Below are 26,871 nucleotides of genomic sequence, written 5' to 3' on the forward strand. Positions count from 1 at the left end.
CGGGTAATTTCATCGCACTTTCTGCAGAATTTCTTGAGGCATCAGTAGGCACTGGGTGTGTGTGAAGGACTCTCCTTTTTTTCCTGCACCCGCAGCTGCCACCCCCGGCACCAGTTCAAGCAGCGGGCTGGCGGGGGGCGTCTGGGCCCCGGCTGGCCCCTCCCCAAGGTCACGTGCCGGGGTGCTCACCCCCCACCCCTCCCCACCCGCCGCCCGCCCCGCCCCGAGCATCACGTGCCGGGGCTGCTAACCCCCGCCTGCGCGGGAGCGGGTGCGGGCAGACGCGCGCAGCCGAGCCCGGCCCCGCACTATGCCGCCGCGTCCCCGCGGCTCCCGGCCATGGCGAGGCTGCGCCGGCGCGTCCCCTGCACCCTGCTTCTCGGCCTGGCCGCCGTGCTGCTGAGGGCGCGGCCGGTGCCCGCGGCCGCCAGGGCCGAGCTCAGCCGCTCCGACCTCAGCCTCATCCAGCAGCAGCAGCAGCGGCAGCGGGAGGCGGCGGCGGCTGCAGCGGCGGCGGCGGCGGCGGCGGCGGCGGAGGAGGAGGAGCGGCCCGAGGTGCCGCCGGAGGTGCCGGGGACATCCGCGACTGTCCCTGCTCCAGGTAGGTCTCGCGGCCGTCGGGCTGCTCGGGAACCCGAGCGCGGCCGGACCGTCGCGGTCCCTGCCCATCCCCATCGCCCGGCGCTGCGCTCGGCGCGCGGGCATCTAGCTGCCCGCTGGGTGCGGGGAGCGCGCGGCGCTGCAGTGGCGGGGAGGGGTCCAGGATAGGGGTGAGCGACTGGGTGACTGATCTTTTTGATTTGCCCCTCAATTCTTCCCCTTTGCCCTGGGAATGACTCTCTCTCGCTCCCTCCCTCTCACCTTCTCCCCCCACGCCCCGCCACCCCCATACCCATACTGTACACTCTCAATTCTCAAATCCTGTAGGCATGCTGTTCTCTTATCTCCCCTCAACCCATTTAAAAAAAAAAAGAAAAAAATATGTATCTTGCCTTAGACACCCACACACCCCTTTTTCACCATCTCGCCTCGCCTGCAATATTTAAATTTAGATCCCGGAGAAAGAAATCTTGATTTATTATTTATTTCTATCGCTTCTGCTACCCGGAAAGGATTGGAGACAGTTGGCAAGAATTGCCTTCTGCAGAATTAGACGAAAAAAAAAAATGGAAACTGAAGAAAGAGCTATACTGGAAGGGAAAGAGAGAGGCTGACTGGTGAGAGGGTCTGTAGTGATGTGAGCGCTGCAAAAGCCTGGCCGCAGCGAACAGAATTGCCTTACTTGTTAGTAACTTAATGAGGCATATGGTTGATACTGTCTGGTGAGGCTGGGGAAATGCCCTGTACGGGGCTCTTGGTCCCTTAGTTTCTTTCTGCCTGGTTCCTCTATCCCCCTCTGCTGCCCATGAAAGCACCACTGGTTAGCAAAAGGGTGGATTATCCCTTTTAATTGCCTCTCCCCACCCCCACCCAGGTTCCCTCCAGCTGTAGATGCTGCCTGTTGTAAAGGAATAAAAGCCAACCGTTTCCCGGCTAGTGAGTCTGCAAAACCAAAGTGAATTCTTTTTTAACCTCTGCTTTTGTTTAAAATCTTGCTTTACTTACCTTCTACATATAAGATCTTGAAAACGCGATTTTGAAAAGGGGGCGTCAGCAGTTTATTTTCTGCTGCTTGTTCTGCATCAAAGAGCAGTACTCAGGCATACCAGCTGGGACTCATGACACAGCCAGAATGATTTAATTTATCAGAGTGCCCTGAGCATAGGATGGAATCACCAAAGTGTGCTGGGAAGCATGTGTTTCTGACACTCTCTTAGACCAATTAATAACACCCCAAGTGTGGCTTAAAGTCCTCAAAGGTATGTAGTGTTGTGATTTTCCTGCCTCTTTTATAACTGGAAGTGCTAACAGCATGCTTTGGCAAAAGCATGCTGTTAGCCTGCAATTTGCTAAACTTGAAATTTAGAGAGTGGTTGAGAATCTGTCTTCATTAAGAGAGGAATTTGATGACTTAATTTTGAAATATCAGCTTGGGAGAGAATTGATAGATATTTTTGGTTTGGAGTATGTTTTAATTTCTAAAAAGAGTATTAGTTAAGGGCTGGAGTGATAGTAGAGTGGATAGGGTGCTTGCCTTGCATTTGGCTGACCTGGGTTAGATCCCCAGCACCTGCTAGCTCCCCACTTCCCCACCTCTTCAGGAGTGATCCTTGAGTCCAGAGCCAGGAATAGGCCCAAAACCGGGGATGGCCCCCAAACAACAACAAAAGGAATATTAGTTAAATGGATTTTGATTACTCATAGGTTATTATGAGTTATGAATAGCTATACTATGAAATTTTTGTTGTCTGCGGTTCATTTCCTCCCTACCCCCACCCCATCCCATTCCCATATTTGTAAGGGAGTATTTTTGAAAAAGGTTGTTGAGAAACTGGCGATTTTTGTCTTAATTACACATTAGATTAAATGAGATGAAGGAAGCACTGTCAAGTGAATCAGCCTGAAAAGCAACCTATAAGGTCTCTTGCTTTTCCCTCCGGAACTCTCTATAGAACCCTGTCTCTCCAAGTCAATGACAAACAAGAGAACAGTTCGGTGGGTGGATCTCTTAGTTATTGAACACAGAGTCAGATAACACAGACTTACAAACACATGAAGTTGAAATATTCCTCTAGGCCTTTTGTGATGTCTAGATTAAACTGTTTATCCTGCTTTAGCCTTTGTTTCTCATATATCAGGGATCTTTTATAGGGCATTAATTAGAATCATTTCTGCCACAGTTAGGTGACTTCCCATCTCTCCTACACTAGATGGCCTAATCTGGAAAATGGCCTACCAAGGAGTGTCTAAGCTCCCCCTACTCCTGGGTGTTGCAGCTCTGACCCTGACTTACTCTTCTGTCACCACACTAGTTTTCTGTTTCTTCTATTTGCAAGTGGGTTCTGGCAGGGGGCCTGAACATTGTGGTTTTCTGGAACATCATTGGGTTTCCTAAGAGGTCTGAGAGAGCCACATATAGAACTAATCTTCAGGCACTTTCTTACTGATTCTCTCTCAGGTACTTACTACCAGCTTTTGTTTTGTTTTGTTTGGGGGCCACACCCAGCTGTCTTCAGGGCTTACTCTTGATTGTGCTCTGGGATCAGTTCTGGCAGGGTCCTAGGGACCTATGTGGCACAAGGGAATAAATCCAGTTCTCAAACAGAGCAAGCATCCTACCACGGGCAAATCATCAGGACTTCTTTATAAGCTTCCTTTCTTGTAGAATGTAGGTACTATGTGGGCATGAACTCGCTGCTGAATTTCTAGTACCTAGAAGTTCATTTGGTACATACACGTCCACATTCATTTGTTGTATGAAGCACTGTAGCACTGTAGCACTGTCCTCCCGTTCGATTTGCTTGAGTGGGCACCAGTAACATCTCATAACAAATTGTGAGACTTGTTATTGCTGTGTTTGGCATATCGAATACGTCACGGGGAGCTTGCCAGGCTATGCCGTGCAGGTGAGATACTCTCAGTAGCTTGCTGGGCTCTCTGAGAGGGGCACAGGAATCGAACCCGGGTCGGCCACGTATAAGGCCCTACCCACTGTGCTATTGCTCCAGCCAAAGGCAGGAGCAAATTTATTAAGTTAGCATCAAGGATCATCTTTAACTTCTGAGTAGGTGCTATTTTGACATTTGTAGAATTTATTGGAATTTATTAAAAGATATAGAAAAATAGTGTTAGGTGGAAATATTTATATGTTACTAAAGTATATAAATAAAGTTCTTGATTTTTGGTAATTTCAGTGTTTTACTTATCTGAGAGGACTACTTGATACCAGTTCTTTTTGTTTTGTTTTAAAATTTTAATCACCATAGAATTACAAAATTATTCATGATTTGGTTTTGGCATACAATGATCCAACACCAATCCCTTCACAGTGCCTACTTCCATCCACCAGTGTCCAGTTTCCCTCCGACCCTTCAGCCTACCTCTATGACAAGCACTCCTTCTTTCCTTCCTTCCTTCTTTCCTTCCTTCCTTCCTTCCTTCCTTCCTTCCTTCCTTCCTTCCTTCCTTCTTTCCTTCCTTCCTTCCTTAATGTATGACAGGGACGTTTTAACAATATTTTTGACTTTAATTTTTTGAGGTTTTGGGCAACACCTGTCAGTACTTAGGGCTTACTCCTGGCTCTGTGCTCAGGGATCACTCCTGAACACAGAGCCAGGGATCACAGGGATCACTTTGGGGATCATATGTATGCCAGATATTGAACCCAGGTTAGCCAGTTGCATGGCAAGTACTCTACCCATTATACTATTTACCATTGCTCTAGCCCCAGGAAGGCAAGAAATGTCTACTATGGACATTTTTCATGTTTCTCATTTCTGTTGCCATTGGGTATTTGTTATTCCCCTACATGTTTCTTTATACCTGTATATGAAACAGGTTATTTTGTTGGTTCTCTCTAACTTCACTCAATATGATACTTTCCAGATCCATTCACATAGCAGCAAATTATATGATTTTATCTTTTCTTATAGCTGGGTAATATTCCATTATATGTATATACCATAGTTTTTTTTTTATCTAATCATCTGATTTTGGGCAAGTGGGTTGTTTACAGATTTTGTTTTAAAATTTGAGTCACCATGTATTGCAAAGTTATTCATGATTTGGTCTCTGCATACATTGTGAATAATGCTTCAATGAATATAGCAGTGTAAATGTCTTTTCTTCATCGTGTTTTTGATGATGAAGCTCTTGATACAATACCAACTCTTGAGTCTATTTATTTATTCCTTTTTTTTTTTTTTTTGCTTTTTGGGTCACACCCGGCAATGCACAGGGGTTATTCCTGTCTCTGCACTCAGGAATCACTCCTGGCGGTGCTCAGGGGACCATATGGGATGCTGGGAATTGAACTCAGGTCAGCTGCGTGCTAGGCAAATGCCCTACCCGCTGTGCTATTGCTCCAACCCTATTTATTCTTTAAAGAAGATTCTTATTCAACTGTCCTTATAATCCTCTTTGACCTTAGAGTATTTAGTATTAACATTTGCAAGTACATTTAAGCAGCTGCAGTTAAGCCCTACTTCATTTTTTGCATCTCTCTGATATATCTAGTTCTTTATGTTGTGTTAAAAACTGTAGGACTTTTTTCAAGCAAATTTTAAAATAAGATTTGTTCACTAATTCAATTGCTGAAACTCATAGAGGATAGTAGAGAATTAACCTTTGACTTGTTTAGTATTCTCTGTATTTTGATTCTGAAAATTTATGTCTCTTTGTATTGCTGAAAATTTAAGAAGTAGGGCTTTAAAAAGTTGAATATGAAATTAAAAAATTAGAGTTTAAGGAAAGTCAATTTTCATTAACTTGTAAAAAACACTGTTTTCTCCAGTACAGTGTATGCTGTCATTCTGGCTTCTCTATCTGCACCAGTATTTGTTAGAAGTAAGTATTTTGAGTGACCAGGGAAGAATTCATTTCAGAGCTGGCAAAAGCTGAGACAACCATATTATATTCCCTCTGATGATTCCTTAGATGGGAGGCATATTGGGAGAAGAATGAAGGATGCAGGACAAAATAATGTGCTCAAGATTTAAAATTTTCCATGTGAAATACACAGGGGGCTCCACAAACTTCTTTAAATGTCATCTTCTGCATATAAAGAAAGCTTCATGGGGTATATATATATATATATTTTTGTTTTTAGGTCACACGCGGTGATCCTCAGGAGTTACTCCTGGTTGTGTTTGGAGGACCTTGTAGAATGCTGGGGATCAAACCCTAGCAATGTAAATGTAATGCAAATGTGTGCAGTGCAAATGCTTTCCCCACTGTACTACTGCTTTTGTCCGTGGAGTATAATTTTATGGTAGAAATGTTTATTGTACGTTTCACTGACATTTATCATTGGTTAATAATGCTGTAGGATTTAGGGAATATAGTTATAACACTTCTGTGTATAAGATTCACAGCACCATACCGCCAGAGTTTCTCACTGATAATTATCTTTAAATTTTTTTTTAATTTAAGAAAATTCTTAAATTTATTTGTATGTGACAATACAAAAAAGTAAGCAAAATAGTATTAAAGGACTGAGCCTATCACTGAATTTTAATGAAGATTAAATTCTGCAATTTTTTTTCACTCACTTCTCCAGCCAATTTCATGATGTGGGGATTTTGCTATGGGTGGGTGAAGAAGGCAAGATGTACACTGAAATGTACTTACAATGAAATGTGTCTATCTTTGTGACTTTGACAAGTGGATATTCCTATGTGGTCATCTATCCTATTAAGATATGTAACATTTACATGCATCATTCTTCAAAGCTCCCTCATCCCAATGAGTTCTTGGCTTTCACTCCATGACAACTGTTGTTCACATTGATTTTGTCATAGATTAGTTTTTCATTGTCTAAAACTAATGAAATCATGGGATTATAGAGATAGTCTAGGAAGTAGAGCACTTGCCTTGCATGCAAATCAACCTGGGTTTGATTCCTGGCACCACCACCCCCTCCCGTGAGGAGAGATCCCTGAATACAGAGCCAGGAGTAAGCCCTGTGCACTTATGCTGTGGTCCCCAAACCAAACAAATATGAAAAAAGATATCATGAAATTAGATTTTAAAAGGTATATCCTTTTGTGTCTCTTTTTAAAAATTTAGTCTAATTTCCTTAAGTTTCATCTATGTTGGGTTGTTTAATTTCTTAATTTTTATGTTTGTTTTTGTGACACAGCCAGCTGTGCTCAGGGGTTACTCCTGGCTCTGTGCTGAAGGGTCACTACTGGTGGTGCTCAGGGGAACATACATGATGCCAGGAGTTCCAACTGATGTCGGTTGCATGCAAGCGTCTTACCTCCCCCGTAAGCACTTGTGATCTCTCCGGTCCATACATATTCTTTGTTGCTAGGCTGTATTCCATTATGAGTTAATGGAATTAACTGCAGTTAAACTTACTACTTTTTTATGATGTATATTTAGATTATTTTTAGTTTTAGTTCTTGTTTTATTTTTTAATTAATTTTTATTTTTTCCCCTAGTTTTCGTTCTGGTAAATGAAGCTGCTTCATTCTTTTTTTTTTTTCTCAACTTTTTTATTGAATCACTGTGAGATAGACACTTACGAAGCTGTTCATGATTGGATTTCAGTTATACAGTATTCCAACACCCATCACTCTGCCAGTGTACATTTTCCAGTACCAGTGTCCCCAGGTTCCTTCCCACTACCCCCCATTCCTTACCACCTGCCTGCCTCTATGGCAGGCACTTTTCCTTCTCTGTCTCTGTGTCTGTGTCTTTCTGTCTGTCTGTCTGTCTGTCTGTCTGTCTGTCTGTCACTCTCTCTCCTTTTGGGCATAGTGATTTACAATATTGATACTGAAAGCTTATCAGGAATATCCCTTTACATACTTTGAACACTCAGATCTTGTCCACTGTGATCATTCCCAGCTATTATTGTTATACTGGTCTCTTCTGTCTCTCTACTCTCAGCCCCTCCCATACACTTGTGGTTAGATCTGACCATTGACCAGTCCTCCTAACCCCTGTTATCCCTGACCATGGATATTACACTCACTCTCTCTCTCTCTCTCTCTCTCTCTATATATATATATATATATAAAATGTACATAAGAATGACATGCATTATTTTTTCCTGCCTTTCCTCCCCTTTGGGACATTTTCTAAAGCTCAGAGAACCAATGGGCACCAGTAACATCTCCATTCATCCTGGCCCTGAAATTTTAGCAGCCTCTCCTTACTTGTTCTTCCCAATGGTGCCTTATTAGAGGCTCTTTCAGGGTCAGAGGAATGAGACCTTGTTATTATTACTGTTTTTGTCATATCGAATACGCCATGGGGAGCTTGTCAGGCTCTGCCATATGGTTGGGATACTCTTGGTAGCTTGCCGGGCTCTCCAAGAGGGACAGAGAATGTGTATGAGAGAATACAAGCAAGTATGTTCGAATACTTGTGCAACTTTAGGTACATTAGTGGGCTAGACTATAAGAGGTTGTACCGCTCTGGGAGCTTTGTTTTATAGTCTATGGATCTTGATTGTTGATGGGATTACATCATTCCAGGGGCAGTTTGTGGGTATTACTGCCAAGCTAGTGAAAAATGGGAGATCTGGGTGGAGGAGGCCCTCCAAGCAGGCTTGGAGATCTCAGCCCTGGGTCCTGCATACCTAGGTTCCTCTGCTGGTTCCTTCATGTGTGAGGCTCATCCAAGTGTGTGAAGAGTGGTCTTGAGCATGGCTGTGGCTGGGTTCTGAAGGTTTTCAGCTGCTGGGGTTCATGCTTGGGGCGGGGAAAGAAACTCAACCTGCCCCCCCTCCGAGGGGCCCTGGTGAAAACAGCCTGGTGCGGGGGCAGGAGATTCTACGTGATATTATGTGTGTGTGTGTGTGTGTGTGTATATATGTGTATGTGTGTGTGTGTATGTGTATGTATATATATGTGATATATAAAAAGGTAAAGGCCCTCCCGTTGATCTTTGATTTGCTTGAGCGGGCCCAGTAACGTCTCCATTGGAGACTTTGTTGTTACTGTGTCTGGCATATTGAATACTCGCGGTAGCTTGCTGGGCTCTCCGAGAGGGGCGGAGGAATCGAACTCGGGTTGGCAATGTTGGCCGCTTGTAAGGCAAACGCCCTACCCGCTGTGCTATGTGATATATACATATATATCACAAATGAATGCAGTCATTCTGTATCTGTCCCTCTCCTTATGACACATTTCACTTAGCATGATACTCTCCCGGTCTATAATTTATAGGCAAATTTCATGACTTCATTTTTCCTGATGGCTGCACAGTATTCCATTGTATAGATGCGGCATAGTTTTTTTCTTGAGCACTCAAGTTGTTTCCAGATTCTGGCTATTGTGAATAGTGCTGCAATGAACATAGGAGTGCAGATGGTGTTTTTTGCTTTGTGGTTTTGGGCCACCAGGATATATTTCCAGAAGTAGTATTGCTGGGTCAAATGGGAGCTCAAGTTCTAGTTTTTTGAGAAATGTCCATATTGTTTTTCAAAAAGGCTGAACCAGTCCGCATTCCCACCAACAGCAAAGGAGAGTTTCTTTGTCTAAATCCTCTGGGTTGATATCCCTTTTCAAGTAACCAGCGGAATCATTGGGTAATACTTTTGAAGTTAGATTTTTCACTTAATTTTTTCCAAGTTTAAAAAAAAGAATTGTGCTCTCTTTAATTGTATTATCTTTATATAAGCATTATGTTTCAGGTATGCATCATTGAAACTCAACTTATGTGTCTCATTTGTCCTAATTTATGCCTCCTCAATTTAGTCCCCTGATCTTCATCTTTTATGGTAACTAATATTTTTTTTCTATATTATATATAGCTGGGACCTACCTCACATAATGAAATTAATTGAAATAATAGAATTCAATGAAAATATTACTGTGCTTTTTATTAAATTCAAGTAACTTGATTTTATACTTTTTAATTAAAAACATTATTAAATGTTAAAATACTTTATATTCATCAAAGCATTTATTTACTTTTTATGTTCAAGAAGTTTTAAAATCAACAGAAGAAATTTCTATTGTTCTACCTAAAATATTTAGGCTTTAAAAATCACATTCCCTAATGGGGTCATTATGAGGTTTTTTTCCTCAGGATTTAATAACCCAAGGAAGCTTTTTTTTTGGTATTGATTAAAGGTTGGAAAACAAATGAAATTGTATTGAATTTGAGTCCCATTTATTTTAGTAATTTTTAAAATATTCTTAATGGGATTGAATAGAAAATACCAAATATTTTTATGAAACACAATTCTTCTTCCCTCAAATACCTAAAACATTGAACTTGATTCTCTTTCAGTGTTCTGTCTTGACTAGGTTGGCTGTCGTACTGTTGTCATTCATTCACTTGGCTTAATGTAATGTGTCAATATTCTTTGTCCAAATAACATTAGCTGGAAAATGAAGATGGTATTTTCCATCTGTTATTGGTGAAAGCTGTGTATTATAGTGATATATAGTAAAAGCTGTAGAGCATGGTTCTGGGGCTGGAGAAAGCACCGTAGGCAGGGAGAGTGGCTTGCATGTGGTAGATCTGGCTTCAATCCCTGGCACCATATATGGTCCCTGGAACCTCTCCAGGAGTGACCCCTGGGTATAGATCCAGGAGTAAGCCCCAAGCACTGCTGTGGATAGCCTCCAAACAAAAACCAACAATAACAATGGAAAACAGTTGTTTGCTTTGATGATTGTTCAGGGAAAGACCTCTTGCTTGGAGTATATGTATATACAACCCATATGTTCAAGACATACCAGATTTTGTGCCTTCTAAACTATTACTTTGTTTATAGCTGTCATCAGTTAATGATATAATGATGTCTGTGAGACTATAGGTAGCTCACTTGGGCCTGGAATGCCATTTCATTTAGGATAGAGGATGTTGGGGAAATGGCAATTACTTTCATTATTATTAACATGAAATATATTCTTTTTTTTTTTAAAGTTGAGTTGATAATGCCCATTAATATTTTGGGTTGAAGTTCAGTGTTTTGCACAGAAATTATCTTTTAAAATTAACTTCAGGGCTGGAGAGATAGAACGGAGCTTAAGACATTTGCGTTGCATGAGGGTGATCCTCAGCATCACGTGTGGTCCCTCAGCTACCAACAGAATGAACCCTGACCATAGAGCCAGGAGTAAGCCTTGAGTGAAGCTGGGTGTGACCCAAAAACCAAAACAAACCAAAAACAAAAATCCCTCAAAATCTTTATTTATACCCGAGTGAGATTTTAATTGTTTTTTTCCCCTCAATAATTTTCATAGCATGATAGTTTAAAGAATAATTAAAAGTTAAACAGTTACTAGTATTGTCGATTGTTGTACTTCAGTTTTGTCTTAAGAAAAAAAAAATCTTGCACTCCATTAGTTGTAGTGCTTGTGCATAGCGTACTTCTAGTTGGAACACATAACTTATGACCGTGGTACTCCTTGGGAATTGCCATGGTGCTCACACATGTGCTCACCAGGGATTATATCCCTGGATGTGGCAAACATGTATTTTTTCTTTCGGACTACGCTTAGTGATGCTTAGGACTTATTCCTGGCTCTGTGCTCAGGAATTACTCCTGGTACTTTGGGGACCATATGGGGTGCTGGGGATTGAAACCGGTACAGCTGTATACAAAGCCAGCACCTTACCTGCTTTAACTATCTCTCTGGTGCCATTATTTTCTCTGTTGGTGCTTGCCAGTGGTTGAACCCCTGGCTGTGCTGTTTCATGCATATGGCTGTGATGCAGCCAGAAATCAGAGCTGGGGCTCTCAGACACACAGCTGCCAGGATCACTAAAGAGACATCAGGGATTTGAATTTGTAACCATATGTCAACAGGGTGAGCACGCAAAGCCACTGAGCAACTTCTCTGGGTCCCTCCCACAACGATTTGTAGTGAAACAGTGTCTATTATCTTTGAAATTATGCAACAATTAAAAAACCAAGAATTTTCTCTCTCTCGCTCTTTTTCTTTTTTGCTTTTTGGGTCATATCCGGCAATGCACAGGGGATTCCTTCTGGCTCGGCATTCAGGATTTACTCCTGGCGGTGCTCAGGGGACCATATGGGATGCTGGGAATTGAACCTGGGTCAGCTGCGTGCAAGGCAAACGCCCTACCTGCTGTGCTATTGCTCTAGCTCCCAAGAATTTTCTCTTTGAATCAAGTCTAAGATTACTTGAAGTTATAGGCTGTTGAAATGAGAATGAGTAAGAAATTGCCTTCTAAGTATTCTATCAGCACATATCACAATATAAAGGATATTGTAGTACTACTTGCCACTTAGAAAAAAAGTCATCTTAAAAAATCTTCACTGTATAAATGTTCCCTTATTCTAATGTTATAGAATAGCTGAATAATTTGTAGGTCTTTTATCTAAATTTTTAAAAAAAGAAAGTTTATAACTCTTAAAGAAGCTTCAGGTTGCTTAGGTGGTGTATATCTTGGTTAATTCTTTTAGCCTTTGACTTTTCCATTCCATTTGTAAAGTAGCTACTAAAATAGATTGTCTTTTTATGGATGAATCATGTCACTCTGAATTGTTTTATGTCCAGGTTTTATTCGTTAACCAGCAGGCAACATACCTTATGCTTACTAAATAAAAAAAAAAAGAAAGATAAAAACCTTCAGAATTTTTTTTTTTTTTTGGCAGTCAGCACAGAAACTCTTTGCATCCTGGCTCTTTAATTCCCCTGAAAGACAGGGTCTCTGCGATTAAGTTAATAATCTTAATAAGGGCTCTGATGTCTTTGTGAGTCATCAAATCCCTTCAGGGCTGATTATAATGAATTAGTGAATCTTAGTAGATGAGGGCCCACCCTGGTTGTTTTTAAGTCCCCCAAAAGGGGCTTTATTAAAACCCATCATGCTGAAGCAATCACTAATCTTTGGTCTTTGAAACGGTTTTGGGGTTAACATCACAGTGTATAGTGATGTAAGTCTGTGACTGAACTTGTTATCTTCATCACCGATGCTGTCCCCAGGCTTTCAGAATTAACATCTGTACACTCAGTGAGGCACATATTTTCCTTAATCTCTTTTTCACTTACACCTTTTCTGGTTTCACAAATAAGTGATTCTGTTGGAAATGCTACATGCTGTAAAGAATGAATAGCAGAATGGAAATTTTATGTGTTCTAGGGGAATAGTTTATCATGCAGAGTTTCTCATTCAGGTTTTCTTAAGCATATGATGCTTTTAAAAGTTTTAGAAGTTTTCATTTACTGAATCTCTTCTCATTCTCTCCTCACAGTGCTTTAAACACTGTCTATACTTAAGACAGTTTGGAACTTAGCTAAGTCCTGCATCTAGCCACCAATTAGCTTGACCTCTTTGTGTGGCTAGATAACAGGCATCTCAGTTTAATCATGACTAAAACTTGATTTCCTACCATACCCACTAGAACACACAGGCACACAAGAACAGAAAAGAGCCCCAAATTATAAGTTGCCATGTTCAGTTTATACTTGGATCTGGAATTCATTTGTCTTGTTACTGGAAGTTTCAAGCTTTTGCCCACCCTTTGATTATTAACTTTTCTTAAAATCTTGCCCGCACGGCAAAGCCTGGCAAGTTCCCCGTGATGTATTCGATATGCCAAACACAGTAACAACAAGTCTCACAATGCAGACGTTACTGGGCCCGCTCGAGCAAATCGATGAACAACGGAAGGACAGTGCTACAGTGCTTAAAATTATTAAAAACCAAGGAATCTCCAGTGATCAAACAATCCACCAGAAGACCTAGCATGCTGTGTTCCTGCCAGTTTCTCTACCTTTCTCTCCATCTATCCAATTACAAAAACCCATTGAATGCTTTCTTAAGTATTTCCTTTTGTTAATATTTTTTCATTTTCACTGACCCTGTACCTATCTCTCAATACTCTTGGGTGCCAGTTCAGATTAGCACATTAACTAGTCTCCTTAGATTTATTTCTGTACCTCTAAAATTTATACTTCCCAGAGTAAATCATGGGGATCTTCCCCACACCTCTACCATGGTGCCATTTTTAGGGGTGGGGGGGGGATACACACCAAGCTGTGATCAGGATCACTCCTGGCAATGCTTAGGGGACATATAGGATCCTGGGGCTTGGGATTTGAACCTAGGTTGTCTGTATGCAAGGCAGTTCTACCTGCTGTAGTATCTCTCTGGCCCCATGTTTCTAAGTACAAATCTGACCAGACTTCCCTGAAAACCAAGTTGAACATCTTTATTTATTTATTTATTGATTCCCAGTGAGATACACAGTTACAAGGTTGTTCATGATTGAATTTCATTATATAATGCTCCAATACCAGTGTGCATTTCCCTCTACCAATGTCCCCAGTTTCTTTCCCACAAACGCTCCCATACCTCCCATCACCACCATCGCCAAGTTAAACATCTTAACATTATATCTGAGCCTTTGCCTGTTTTACCAGTACAGTATTAACTCCTGCCCTTTACCCACTTCATCAGCACATTCCAGATCTCTGAACCTTAAGTGTGATGAATTTTATACTTACGGGTCTTTTCACTAGCTGGTCTCTGTCTCTGTCTGTCTGTCTGTTGCTCTCTCAAACTCTCACACACACACACACACACACACACACACACACACACACGTACGTACGTCAATTGGATAATTTCATTCAGGGCTCCCAGGCATTAGCTTAAATGTCACTTTTCAAAAGATTTTCTTTGTCTTTCAGGTGTGAGGTAGAGACCTATGTCACTGCTCTCTTTGTGGTTCAATGTCTGTAATTGTTCGAGGTCTGTAATTGATCTGAGCTTAGCATCTCTTTATTTACATATATTTATCACCTTTAGATTGAAAACCAGATGAGGCCAGGTGTAATAATTGTTTTTCTCTTTAAATGAATGACTCTGAAGATTAATATTTATATACTGAATAGCATCTTCTTTCATTGCCATGCTTGAGCTCACTGAGAGAAAAGCAGTGTGTATTTGGTGTGTGTATGTGTGTGTGTGTGCGTGCGCGCGCATGTGTGTGTATGAGTATACTCTTATGGAAGACAAAGGTTGTAGGCTTTTGTGGGTTGAAATGGCTAAAGTATTAAGATTTTGGAACAAGAAATAATTGTTCTGCTTGGGGCAGAACAACGTAGATGACATGTGAGGAATTTGCCTTTCATGAAGCCAGCCTGGATTCCCATATGGTCCCCCAAACCCATCAGAAATGATCCCTGAGCATAGGGCCAGGAGTAAGTCCTGAATGGAAAGGGATGGAAGGAAGGAAGGAAGGAAGGAAGGAAGGAAGGAAGGAAGGAAGGAAGGGAGGGAGGGAGGGAGGGAGGGAGGGAGGGAGGGAGGGAGGGAGGAAGGAAGGAAGGAAGACTTTAAAAAACATATATGGACATATATTTGTAGTCTCTTATAGGTGGGCTTAATGGCCCCTGGGTGAAATACAATAACATTTACACACTTTATTCATAACAAACAATACAAAATAAATTATCTTAGTTCTGCTTTGCTGCAAGGGTTGGGGTTCGGGATGGAAACATCCAAAATATGGTAGTGAGAAGGTGTAATGGTGATGGGATTGGTGTTCAAATATTAAGTGTAATCAAATATTGTGAACTACTTTATAAAAATAGAATTAAAATAAAAAATTTAAAAAAAACATATGGGAAGAGGAACTGGTAGTTATTTGAATTCAGTACAACATATGTGAGTTTGTATATGAGACTAACCATAACATGTGAAATTCCTAATGTGATTGATTTCATTTCTTTTTTAAAACAAAGCTCATTGCATATCTGCTATTTGCCAAGCACTTCATCACTGATTGCAGAGAACACCCAGCAGGGACATAGATAAACAGACCACAAGTGATAATAGAGTGGAATAAGTGCTATGTCGGGGAGGGGCGTGGAATCTAGGATACTGTGGAAAACAGGTTTGGGGGAAGTAATTTTGACTTATTTCCTGGAAGAAAGCATACTTAGAATTAGCTTGAAAGTTTTGCAACAAAGCAGAAGGAAAGATTCACTCTCTTTGGATTTAGATCTTTGCTTACTTCTGTGACAACAGTATATATTTGCTTCCTCTTATCTTTAGTAGCACTGCACTGTAGCACTGTCCTGTTCATCAATTTGCTCTAGCGGGTACCAGTAACGTCTCCATTATGAGACTTGTTACTGTTTTTGGCTTATTGAATATGCCATGGGGAGCTTGCCAGGCTCTGCTGTGCAGGCGGGGTACTCGGTAGCTTGCCGGACTCCCCAAGAGGAACAGAGGAATCGAACCCGGGTCGGCCTTGTGCATGGCAAATGCCCTACCCGCACTTTAGTATTCTTTATAATTATTTTTACTTTCCTTTTCTTTTTGCTCAGTATTACATATTTCTGGAATAGAAAAAGATAATAATGAACTTCTCCCAGTGTCCACTTTTCTGATTTCTTTCTTAAGTTGAAAGCATAATTCAAAACATAAACCACTTGCTGTCGGTTTTGACTGTGAGTTGCTAGTAGTTCAGACATGTACATTGGTATCAGGCACTGATGCTTCCTGTGACACTAAAATGGTGGGATATTAGCGCCTACAAAAACTCTGCTGTTTTAATTAATATATCAGCTGTGTCTTGGTTTTTCCTTTTATGCTCTCCATCAATTTCTGTCAGTTGGCTTGCTCATTTTCACAGTCTAATATGAAAATAGCTTGGCTTCTTTACTTTCCCATTCCGCAGTCTCCATTTCCCCTGGATTTCCACACCAACCACAAGGCAGAGAAATTTTGAAAAATGTAATTGTGTAGAGCAGTTGCTTGGATTTTGCTAATGAAAATGAATGGGATTCTTTTTTTTTTAATCAGCTATCTAGGTATAGCTATCATGCAGCTTTTGCATTTTTAAAAATTCCTGAGGTTCTGTGACTCTTAGGCACGGGCTCTGTGACACACTGAAACAGGTGGCGTCTCCAGGGAGCATATGGGCTGCCGGTGGCGGTGCTCCCTCTGGCTCTAGCACTGTGTTCTCGCCTCTCCTCCTTGTTTAGGGTGCTGATGTGGGATGGAGTCTGGCGGGGCGGGGGGAGAGGGGCATTCAGAGACAGTGAATCTCAAAACTCACACGACCATTCAGAATGTGAACAGTTCGTTACATGCAAGTGCCAGTATGTAAATCTATGAAAGATGCTGAACCCAACCACCCCACTCCCTTCTAGAATCTTTTTCCTCTTCTATGTTTGCCAGCTTCTTTGAGCCATCATCACAGTGACTTTAGGGGACGATTCCTTCTGTTTTGTTTTTGCTGCCATCTTCTCTGTCCAGTCCCCTACTCCCACTGGTTTGAATTAGTTACCTAGCAGGTCTCTCTTCCTTTCTTCCCCTTCCCTCTCTCCCCTCCTTTCTCCCCTCCCCTCTGCCCCTCTCCCTCCCCTCCCTTTCATTCCCCCTCCCCTCTCTTTTGCTCTTCTCCCCTCTCTTTTCCACCCCTCCTTTCTGCTCTCCTCCCCACACCTCCTCTTCTCTCCTCCTCTCTCCTCCTCTTCCCTCCTGTTAGGGTCCCCCTCCCCTCCCCTGCTCCCCACTCTCTCTTCCCCCTCCCCTCCCCTGCTTCCCACTCTCTCTTTCCCCTCCTCTCCCCTCTTTCCCCCTTCCCTCCCTATGATTTACAATACTGTTCATGATAGGATTTCATGCACACAACACACCAACATCACATCCTTCACCAGAGTGTCTGCTTCCTTCCACCATAGTCTCGGTCTTCCTTTCCTTCATGCCCCTCTCCCCTCTTTATTATGCCCTCTATGGTGAGCTCAGTTCTATGGGTCAGTTCTCAATTGCACTCTTCTATAAAAAAGTACTTGGAAATACAATGGAAACATTGAAATCATATAATTGAATGTTCATATATCCTCCACTTAGATCCACTTTTTATGATTTTTGCTCTATCTCTTATTATCCCTTTTTATCTCTATACATGCATAGAAACATGATATTGCAGAACCATTTGGAATTTGCTTGTAGAAAGCTTAGCTTGTCATCCCTAAGAATGTTAGCATGCTCCTTTTAACATCTGAGAAACTCTCAGTGGGCAATTATATAGTTTCCATTGTATTTCCAAGTACTTTTTTAAAGTGACAAAATAATTCTTAGCAAGTTTAATAATAATGTGATCAATGCAGAAGAGTTACAGAACTTAAAAAGAATTAATGAACTTAATGAACCAGTGAGCTGTATGGCAAATAATTTTTTGGGGGGTTGGCTGATTTGGGCCACACCTATCAGTGCTCAGGGACTACTCCAGACTCTGCTTAGGGGTTACTTAAGGGCAATAATTGTGGCACTGTGTGATGTTGCAGATTGAACCCAAACCTGCTGCATGCAAAGCATGTGCTCAGCCTATTGAACTATCTTTCTGAGCTTGTGTAGCAAATTTTTACAGTTTTATTTGTCTTGTTATATTTGTGCCAATTTTTAAAAAAATTTACATATCCTCCACATTGCGTTAAGACTGAGTTCTATATTAAGGTGGTATGTAAAGTTTTATCCGCATTATTTTTTAAAATGGAAGATTTTTCCAGGTTTTAAATTTGTTTTCATCACTGACCAGCATGGTCATTTCCCCTTCACTACCAACTCTTCCTGTGGCTTTTTTTTTTGTTCTTTTTGGGTCACACACAGCAATGCACAGGGCTTACTCCTGACTCATGTACTCAGGAATTACTCCTAGCAGTACTCAGGGGAACCATATGGGATGCTGGGAATCGAACCCGGGTCAACTGCATCCAAGGCAAACGTTCTACCCACTGTGCTATCGCTCTAGCCCTTCCTGTGGTGTTTTTGAGTGGGCATATATGGAATCGCCTTGTACTTCTCGGTCCTTTTCTTCTGTTTATACTGTCCGTGGACTGGAGCAATAGCACAGCAGGTAGGATGTTTGCCTTGCACGCGGCCAAGTTCGACCCAAGTTCGATTCCTCTGCCCCTCTTGAAGAGCCTCGCAAGCTACCTCGCCCGCACAGCAAAGCCTGGCAAGCTACTTGTGATGTATTCGATATGCCAAACATAGTAACAAGTCTCACAATGTTACTGGGTCTGCTCGAACAAATCGATGAACAATGGGAGGACAGGGGCAGGGACAGTGATACTGTCCTAGTCTATCCATTTGTAATTATGGGGAGAAGCAAAACCTGAGAGCTGTTGACAGTCCTTCCTGCTTCCCACCATAGTGAAGGCCAGTCAGTCCGTGAATGAAAGAGATGAAGCCTACACCCTGATGAGTGGCACTCCTGGTCTCACTCATTCTAGAAATCCCTCTGATGATGTGATCCTTGTGATCTAACTGATGAGCTCTGACTTGAATACCATGATCTGATAAATTCCCATTTTCACCTTGGCAAAATCGCATTGGATTTTCATATATTGATATGAAAGTATCTTAAGTCATTTTCTACAATAAATTCAAACCACAAAAATTTTAAATCTGCTTTCTTTTCTTGACCCATTGCTCTACCTTGCTCTTACCTATACCTCAGCCCAGTGGAACCCCACATAGCCTAATTTGTCTATGAATCTTTCCAAATCCACAATGATTTTTTTTACTTTCTTAGACCACTTATCCCTCTTTATTCAAGATTTGTATATTCAAGACTTTTTTTTTTATGTTAGTCTGATGTTTTTGATAGGTTTATGTTTCTCTCTTCTTGTAATCTGAATTTCTTCAGAGCAAAGTTATTTTTGCTTGTGTATTTTATGTCCAGGCATGACTAAGACTCAGCAAATATTAAGTGAAATCATATAGGTTTTTCAGCATGGGATGTTTGTGTATATTAAGATGAATGCTAAGGAATGCTTAAATACCAATTATTGATTACTGCTGTATTTGTTCCTTATGCCAATCATTGCTAACCACTGGGTAGGTGCTCCAACATTCATGATTACTAAAAAGTGTTTGTTCTTAAATTTATGAGATCCAGGCAAATGCTAATAGTATTAAGAGGAATTAAGAGTTGATGCATGCTTTAAGATTGAGAATTGTCAAACAATTATAATTAATATATAGAAGTATAGTTCTTAAATCTGGAGCACTTTGTAGAGTCATTTCCTTGTCATATGTTTCCTTCCACTTCTGTCTTTTATTTTTTGTCTCTTATTAGCACTTACTTTCATCAGTTGCTGTTTCGTGATGATAACCTCATGCCTCTCACTCCCTTTTCCTCACCATCTTCCCCCCCCTTTTCATTTACAGCACCAATTTAGATGTGCTTACAATTCTAAACAGGATTCGCTTTTTTTTCTCTTCTCAAAATATTGCCCTAGAGCTTCTGAGTTATGAAAACAAATCTCTGAATCTACATTGCAAATAAGTGCTTAATTAAGCGCTCCCCAATAATTATCAAATAAAAATTCCCTTTGCTGTAAAAACATAATGAGGGCAGTCATTAGACTCTTTCTTGACTCTTAAAAACTGGGTGATGAGCTGCATATTCATGATCGCAGTGTTGAAGCCGCCAGATCTTGGTCAATTTTAGACACATAAGAAGGTCAGCAACGCCAGAGACTCAAGACCCCAGAGAAACAGAGAATGAAATGGGGTGGTAGATCGAGGCAGCGCTCAGAAAGAGGTGCTTGTGGCAGAACATGGGTTTTGTGCTCTGACATTTGATTCTTTCCCCCAAGGGAAATTTTAAAAGGTGGCCTTGGAGCTTGGAGTTCAACATCTGCTCTGCCTTTTCCTGGACAAGGCCTGTGCAAATGTAGTAAATATCCTCTGAGATAAGGATCATGGGAATTGCCTTGCAGAATTGTTAGGTATCAGAGTGGTTGTAGGTTAGCAAGTGCTTATCGATTACTATTGCTATTAGAAGTGCTTATTAGTAAATAAAATACTTCAGAAGCACAAACATCCTGTCGAATTATAGAATATGAAATTATGTTGATAAGGGCTGGGTAAGTGGACAGACATAGTGATACTCTAGTTTTACAACTTTCTAGTAAATCAAGTTGTATTTGTTTTCATGTGTTTCTTGCAAATTGATGCCAAAAGTCCACATGTTTCTGTAGTAAGAAGTACTAAAGCATATTTGTGGAATAAAATCATTTTTCTTTTAAGACTTCTCAAAAGAAATTGAGGGAAATGTTCAGCATTTTTTTTTTTTGAATAGCCTTGTCTTTGAAGAGTGATACCTAAAATAAGCAAGCAAAACAGATTTGAAAGTCAAATCAGAGTGAGGTATTTATCACTGAGCTTCTAGTTTCCACTATTACATTGATTCCTTTTGGTCTGCTGAAAAGACAGTTTGACTCTAAATAAGACTGAATTTCAGACGATAGCACAGCGGGTAGGGTGTTCGCCTTACAAGCGGCCAACATGGCCGACCCGAGTTCGATTCCTCCACCCCTCTCGAAGAGCCCGGCAAGCTACCGAGAGTATTCGATATGCCAGACACAGTAACAACAAAGTCTCCAATGGAGACGTTACTGGGCCCGCTCGAGCAAATCGACGATCAATGGGAGGGCCTTTTCAGACAGTAGTTTTTATTAGTTTTTCTCTTGTCCAGAAAATTTTAACATGAGCTAGTATATTGTCAGCAGACAAATAAACCAGAGAATATTGGCTGTGGTCCCCTGGGAAACTTTGTGTTGAAAATATAGTGTTTCTTCTTTTATGAAGACAAAATATAGTATTGTCTTCATAAAACAATAATGTTTTGCTCTGCCCCTCCTTTCTTTTTGCTGGCCTGACTGTTTTGCTGGGGAGTATTTTTTTGTCCATTAATGCAGTGTTTTTTGAAACACTCTTTAGAACAGAATTCTGCTGCATAAAAAGTGGATATTTATTTTTTAATATGTACCTCAGAAAAATAGGTAAGTTTTCTTTTTCTCTGGTATTGTGGTTTCTTTCTATTCAGTAGGAAAGAAGGGCATTACAGTGTCTAAATGGAGACAGTTGATTGATATTGATTAGGTCTAGAATATTGTTCTGTGAAGTCTGAGGTCAAAATTGGCAGTTGTATCAAGCTAGTTCAACTTTTCATTCTCTCTCTCTCTCTCTCTCTCTCTCTTTTCCCCCTCAGGGCTTACTCCTGGCTTTGTGATCAGGGATCACTACTGTGGTGCTCAGAGGACCATTGCCCTATTTGTTTTATTTAAGAAATAAAATGAAAAAAAAAAGATGAAAGATATTTCACACTCATATCTTTACTGTTTTGGCCTGAAGATCACGATTTATTTTTCTACTTTAAAAAATTACAGTAGATATACATATAGTAGGTATATGTAGATGTACATAATTCTTTTGTTATTTTTTTCCCCACTAAATACCATGCTTGGGAGCCACTACTCTTGTTGATACCGGGCTAGTTCAATCTAGTGATTGAACATTTTGCTAGTTCAGTCTAATTATTACCTAATATTCCATAATATAAATAAGTCGTACTGACAATTTTCACATAATACTTTGCTGTTATACCATATGCAGTGATCAATTTAGTAGATATCTCCTTTTAGATGAGTATTCTTTATCCAAGATTCATAAAAAGAACTGTAGTTATGGTGTATACATTTTCAGCATTTTTAGGTATCAAAATTGCTCTCAAAAGAGGTTATCTACAAACAGTTGGCAAACAAAAATATAAAAAAATGCTTTCTGCACCACTGATTATCAGAGAAATAAATCAACCATGAGATAAAACCTAACACCAGTAAAATTGGCATATATCCAAAGGGCAAAAACAACCAGTGTTGGCGTGAATCTAGAGAAAAAGGGAACTTCATTTACTGTTGGTGGAAATGTCAACTGTCTCAACTTTCGGACACCTGAAAAAAAAACTAAGAAGTGAGCTTGCATATGAACCAACAAATCTACTCATTGGCGTCTACCCCACAGACACAAAAACCCTATTTAGAAAGGACATTTGCACTCCTATGTTCATTGCAGCACAATTCACAATAGCCCAAATCTGGAAACAATACAAGTGTCCAAGAACAGATGAGTGGATAAAAGAAACTGTGGTATGTGTGTGTGTATACATAGAACATATGCATATACATAGAACATATGTTTACATGTGCACATGTACATGTATACATATGTACACACAAACACACACATACACACAATGGACTACTACTCCACTATAAGACAAGATGAAATCATGCTATTTGCTTCTGTGTGGATGGATCTGGAGAGTACTATGCAAAGTGAAGTCAGTGAGAAGGAGAGGGACAGATGTAGAACGATGTCTCATCTGCTGGTTACAAAGAAACACAGTAGTGGCTGGAGTGATATAGCACAGTGGGCAGGATGTTTGCCTTGCACACGGCCGACCCAGGTTGATTCCCAGCATCCCATATGGTCCCCTTAGCACAGCCAGGAGTACCCCTGTGCATTGCCAGGTGTGACCTAAAAAGCAAAAGAAAGAAAGAAAGAAAGAAAGAAAGAAAGAAAGAAAGAAAGAAAGAAGAGAATAATAATAAATGCCCAAAGGCAACAGAAATTGAGAACTGATTGATTTTTAATAATGAGTCGGGGTGAGGATGAACACACTGGGAATAAGAAGTGGACTAAATGGCAGTGAGTGTGATCTTGAAACATTTTATGCTTGAAACCTACCCCTAACAACATTGTAAACCACAGTGCTTATAATAAAAAAAAATGGTTATATTGTTCCCATTTTCTTGGTTGTAGGTAAATGTCCACCCTTTTTCATACTTTTCCTCTTCCATCCTTTTTGTTTTGTGTGTGTGTACATATTTTGGGCCACACCTGATTGCACTCAGGGCTTACTTCTGGCTATGCACTTCAGAATCTCTCTCACAGGACTCGGGGACCATACATAATGCCTTGGATTGAACTGAGTCAGCCGTGTGCAAGGCAGGTGCCCTGTCCTCTGTATCTCTCCAGCCCGTGTTTGTTTTATTTTGTTTGAGAATCATACCTGGCAATGGTCAGAGCTTACACCTGTCTTTTTTTTTCCTTTCTGGGTCACACCCAGCAATGCTCAGGGGTTACTCCTGGCTGTGCATTCAGGAATTACTCCTGGCAGTGCTCAGGGTACCATATGGGATGCCAAGGATCGAACCCAGGTCGGCCGCGTGCAAGGCAAATGCCCTACCCGCTGTGCTATCACTCTGGCCCCTATACTGGTCTTTGTGCTCAGGGATTACTACTGACGCTGCTAAGGAGAACATATGTGGTACTGGGGATTGAACAGGCTCGACTACATGCAAGTCTGTTGTACTTTTTCATGCATTGTCTTTTTGTATGCATCATCTGTTTTTCTCTTGGATAGTTTTTGAAAATTTTTTTACTGATTTTGTAGTTCTTTTTATCTTTAGACCAGTGTTCTTTATAGTTGTATATTTTGGCAGATTTATTTTAGTATTATCTTTTAATATTTTTTATAGGTTGTCCTGGAAATTTGAAAATAACTTTATAAAGTTTTATTGATCACTTATGTATCTGGTTTAAGAATTCTTTCCCTGATTGGGGTTGGAGAAATGGTACAGCAAGTAGGGTACTTGCCTTATATATATTCAACCTGTGTTTGATCCCCAGCACTCCATATGGTCTCCTGAGCCCACCAGGAATGATACCTGAGCACCACTGGGTGTGACCTCCAAACAAAAAAATGAAACAAGAATTTTTCCCCTGAGACCAGTGATAGCTCAAAGGACTAGTGTACTTGCTTTACATGCAGGATGCTCATATTCACTGTCATTGAATGGTCCCCAGCACCTCCAAAAGTGATTCCAAACACCACACTAGGAGAAACCCCTGAGTACTATTAGATTAGTTCCTTAGCACCACTAGGTGTGACCAAAAACTGAAAAAAAAATTTTCCTATTTTAATATAACAATGATATTATAACACAGTAATTATAATAATATACACTATATTTGATTAGTCAACATGCAATTTATTTTTGTGTGCTCTGTGAGGTAGAGACCCAAGATAAAATAATTAAAACTTTGACTGGGGCCATACCCAGCGGTGCTTAGGCAAGTGCCCTACATGCTGTACTATCTCCATGGTGCCAAAAATCATTTAAATCTGAAGAATGGCTTCACAGTCTACCTGTATTTTATTCTCTTTCAAGTTAATAAGCTTCAAGAAATTTTAGAAAAATTTGAAGGCCCTTTATGGTCCAGCAAGTAGGGTACTTGCCTCGTATATATTCAACTTGGGTTTGATCCCCACCTCTCCAAATGGTCCCCCAGCCCACCAGGAATGATACCTGAGCACTGGGTGTGGCCTCCAAACAAAAAAACAAAACAAGAATTTTTTTGAGTGATAGCTCAAAGGACTAGTGTACTATCTTCACATTCAGTGTCAGTGGTTGTATTTGGTGCATCTTTTTTGTCTTTGTTTCTTGTTTTTGATTCATTCCCAGTAGTGCTCAGGGGACCTTATTATACAGTGGCAGAGAAGGAATCTGGTCAGCTGTGTGCAAGGCAAGTGCCTTAACATTGTACTATCTCTCCAGCCCAGGGGCATTTTTTAAAATTTAAATATGTATTTTTTCTTTTAAATTACTTTATATTGCTTTCAAAATTCTCAAAATGGAAATGATCCATAGAAAAGTGTCATATCATAGCTAGCAATAATGTGAAGGATGCAGAGCTAGGCTGGGAAGGATGTTAAAATCATTACGTGGGAAACACTGTGTTCAGCATCTGCTAAAACCTGAGCAACTGAGACTGCCATTCGTTATCTGACACAACAAGCAAAATCTTGACTTTATTGCCTGTTTAATGATAGGGAGAGCTTTGCTGACAGGCACAGGGTTCTTTTTTTTTCCAGCAGAGAATTGACCTAATATGGTCTTGCCTGCTTCCCCCACCCCACCTCCCAGCGGGACCATTTAGTTCAGGGCTTGAACTTTGAGGTGTAATGGTGGGATGACATTAGCATTGAAACTGCTTTGTTGGGTGAGACTTTGTTGCTGTTTGAATCACCAGAAAAGGCATAATCTTGAGTGTGAGCTCTCTCCTGATTGGCTGATGCTTGGATGCTTCGTGGTTGATTAGTTTATAGGGCTGCTCACTGGGGCAGATTGTCAATGATTGATTGGTTAAATGACTTTTAAACCATTTCTGTGGTTCTAACACTATAGAACTGTCAAATATTGATTAAATACCTTTAAAGCTTTTTCTGTGGTGCACTCTTACCATGGTTACAGAATAGTCTTAGCATCTGGAAGTCCTGATTCTTGCTTATAAAATTTGTTTTGAGAAGTGATTGCTTCAGAAATTGGGGATTTAAATAGCTTCTACAATGAGACCTATATTCAGATTTTAGGGTAAGAAAAAAAATAAAAAAAATACCTAATTCTGCAATAGATTTCCCTTTAAGCTTTTCTCTTTGATTTAGAGAAAATGATGATATGCATGCCCATTTAATGTTCTTGAATCCTTCTTAGTGGGCGATTATTGGATCAGCATAATTAGATGCTCAGTTTTCTACTTGACAATAATGTCTTTAAGCAACATTAGTCTTGACTAATTTTTAAAAACGTATTTTTATTATTGTTATAGTTAAGTAATGTGAATGCAATAAATATAATATTTTTAATAATTATGTTGATATCTTGCCTTCACGGCAAAGCCTGGCAAGCTACCCGTGACATATTCAGTATGCCAAACACAGTAACAACAAGTCTCACAATGGAGACATTGCTGGGCCCGCTCGAGCAAATCGATGAACAACGGGAGGACAGTGACACTGACAGTGACAGTAGTATATTTACTACTTTCTAGCAAAGACACCTTGAGAACATTCTTTTTTGAATCCTATTTCCTCACTTATTAATTGGGAAGAATAGTACTTAGAATGGGATTTTGAGGGGGAGGGGACATGGGTACACTGGTGGTAGGTGTGGTGTTGGAATCATTGCTAATAGTATTGGAAATCATAGAATATTAGTGAAAAATTTAAAAGACAATGGGGTTGTGAGAGTTGAATTGAGTTCATATTTATAAAACATTTAATACTGTAACTCAGTTGATGAAACTGTTATGATCTATCCCAGTGTTAACATTTTTCTTACTAAAATATTTGTTGATTATATAAAATTTCTTAATTGAACTACTTTTCTATCTAATTGCAGAGCAATTGAGTGAAAATTAAAATGTTAATGTGAAATGAGGATTAATGTATGATTAATTTTTGCCTAACAGCAGTATTAAAAACAAATTAAGTATTTTTCACATTGATAGCTCACAAATGTAGACCATTTATCAAAATTTTATTTTTTGTAAATATCTCACTTTATTTTGTAGATATCCATTCATAAATTTTAGTATGATTGTTTAGTTTCCTAGAAATAAACAACCTTCTTATAAGCTCTTTAATGTGAAAGAGATTTCCAGAAATGCAAAATAAACTAA

The 26,871-nt window shown here is 40.3% G+C and overlaps 1 protein-coding gene across 2 annotated transcripts in view; it reads left to right on the plus strand.

Moving 5' to 3' along the window:
- The first annotated feature begins 252 nt into the window (after positions 1–252).
- Positions 253–26,871, plus strand: part of FAM171B (family with sequence similarity 171 member B) — a 68,261-nt gene continuing 41,642 nt past the window's right edge. For both annotated transcript variants that reach the window (XM_056111648.1, XM_056111649.1), the window contains exon 1: positions 253–601. In XM_056111648.1, the coding sequence (XP_055967623.1) occupies positions 340–601 (262 nt within the window). In that variant the 5' untranslated portion in view covers positions 253–339. The remainder of the gene's footprint in view (positions 602–26,871) is intronic.

This window comes from Sorex fumeus, unplaced genomic scaffold (assembly GCF_029834395.1).
Source record: "Sorex fumeus unplaced genomic scaffold, SorFum_2.1 ptg000014l, whole genome shotgun sequence".
Lineage (NCBI taxonomy): Eukaryota > Metazoa > Chordata > Mammalia > Eulipotyphla > Soricidae > Sorex > Sorex fumeus.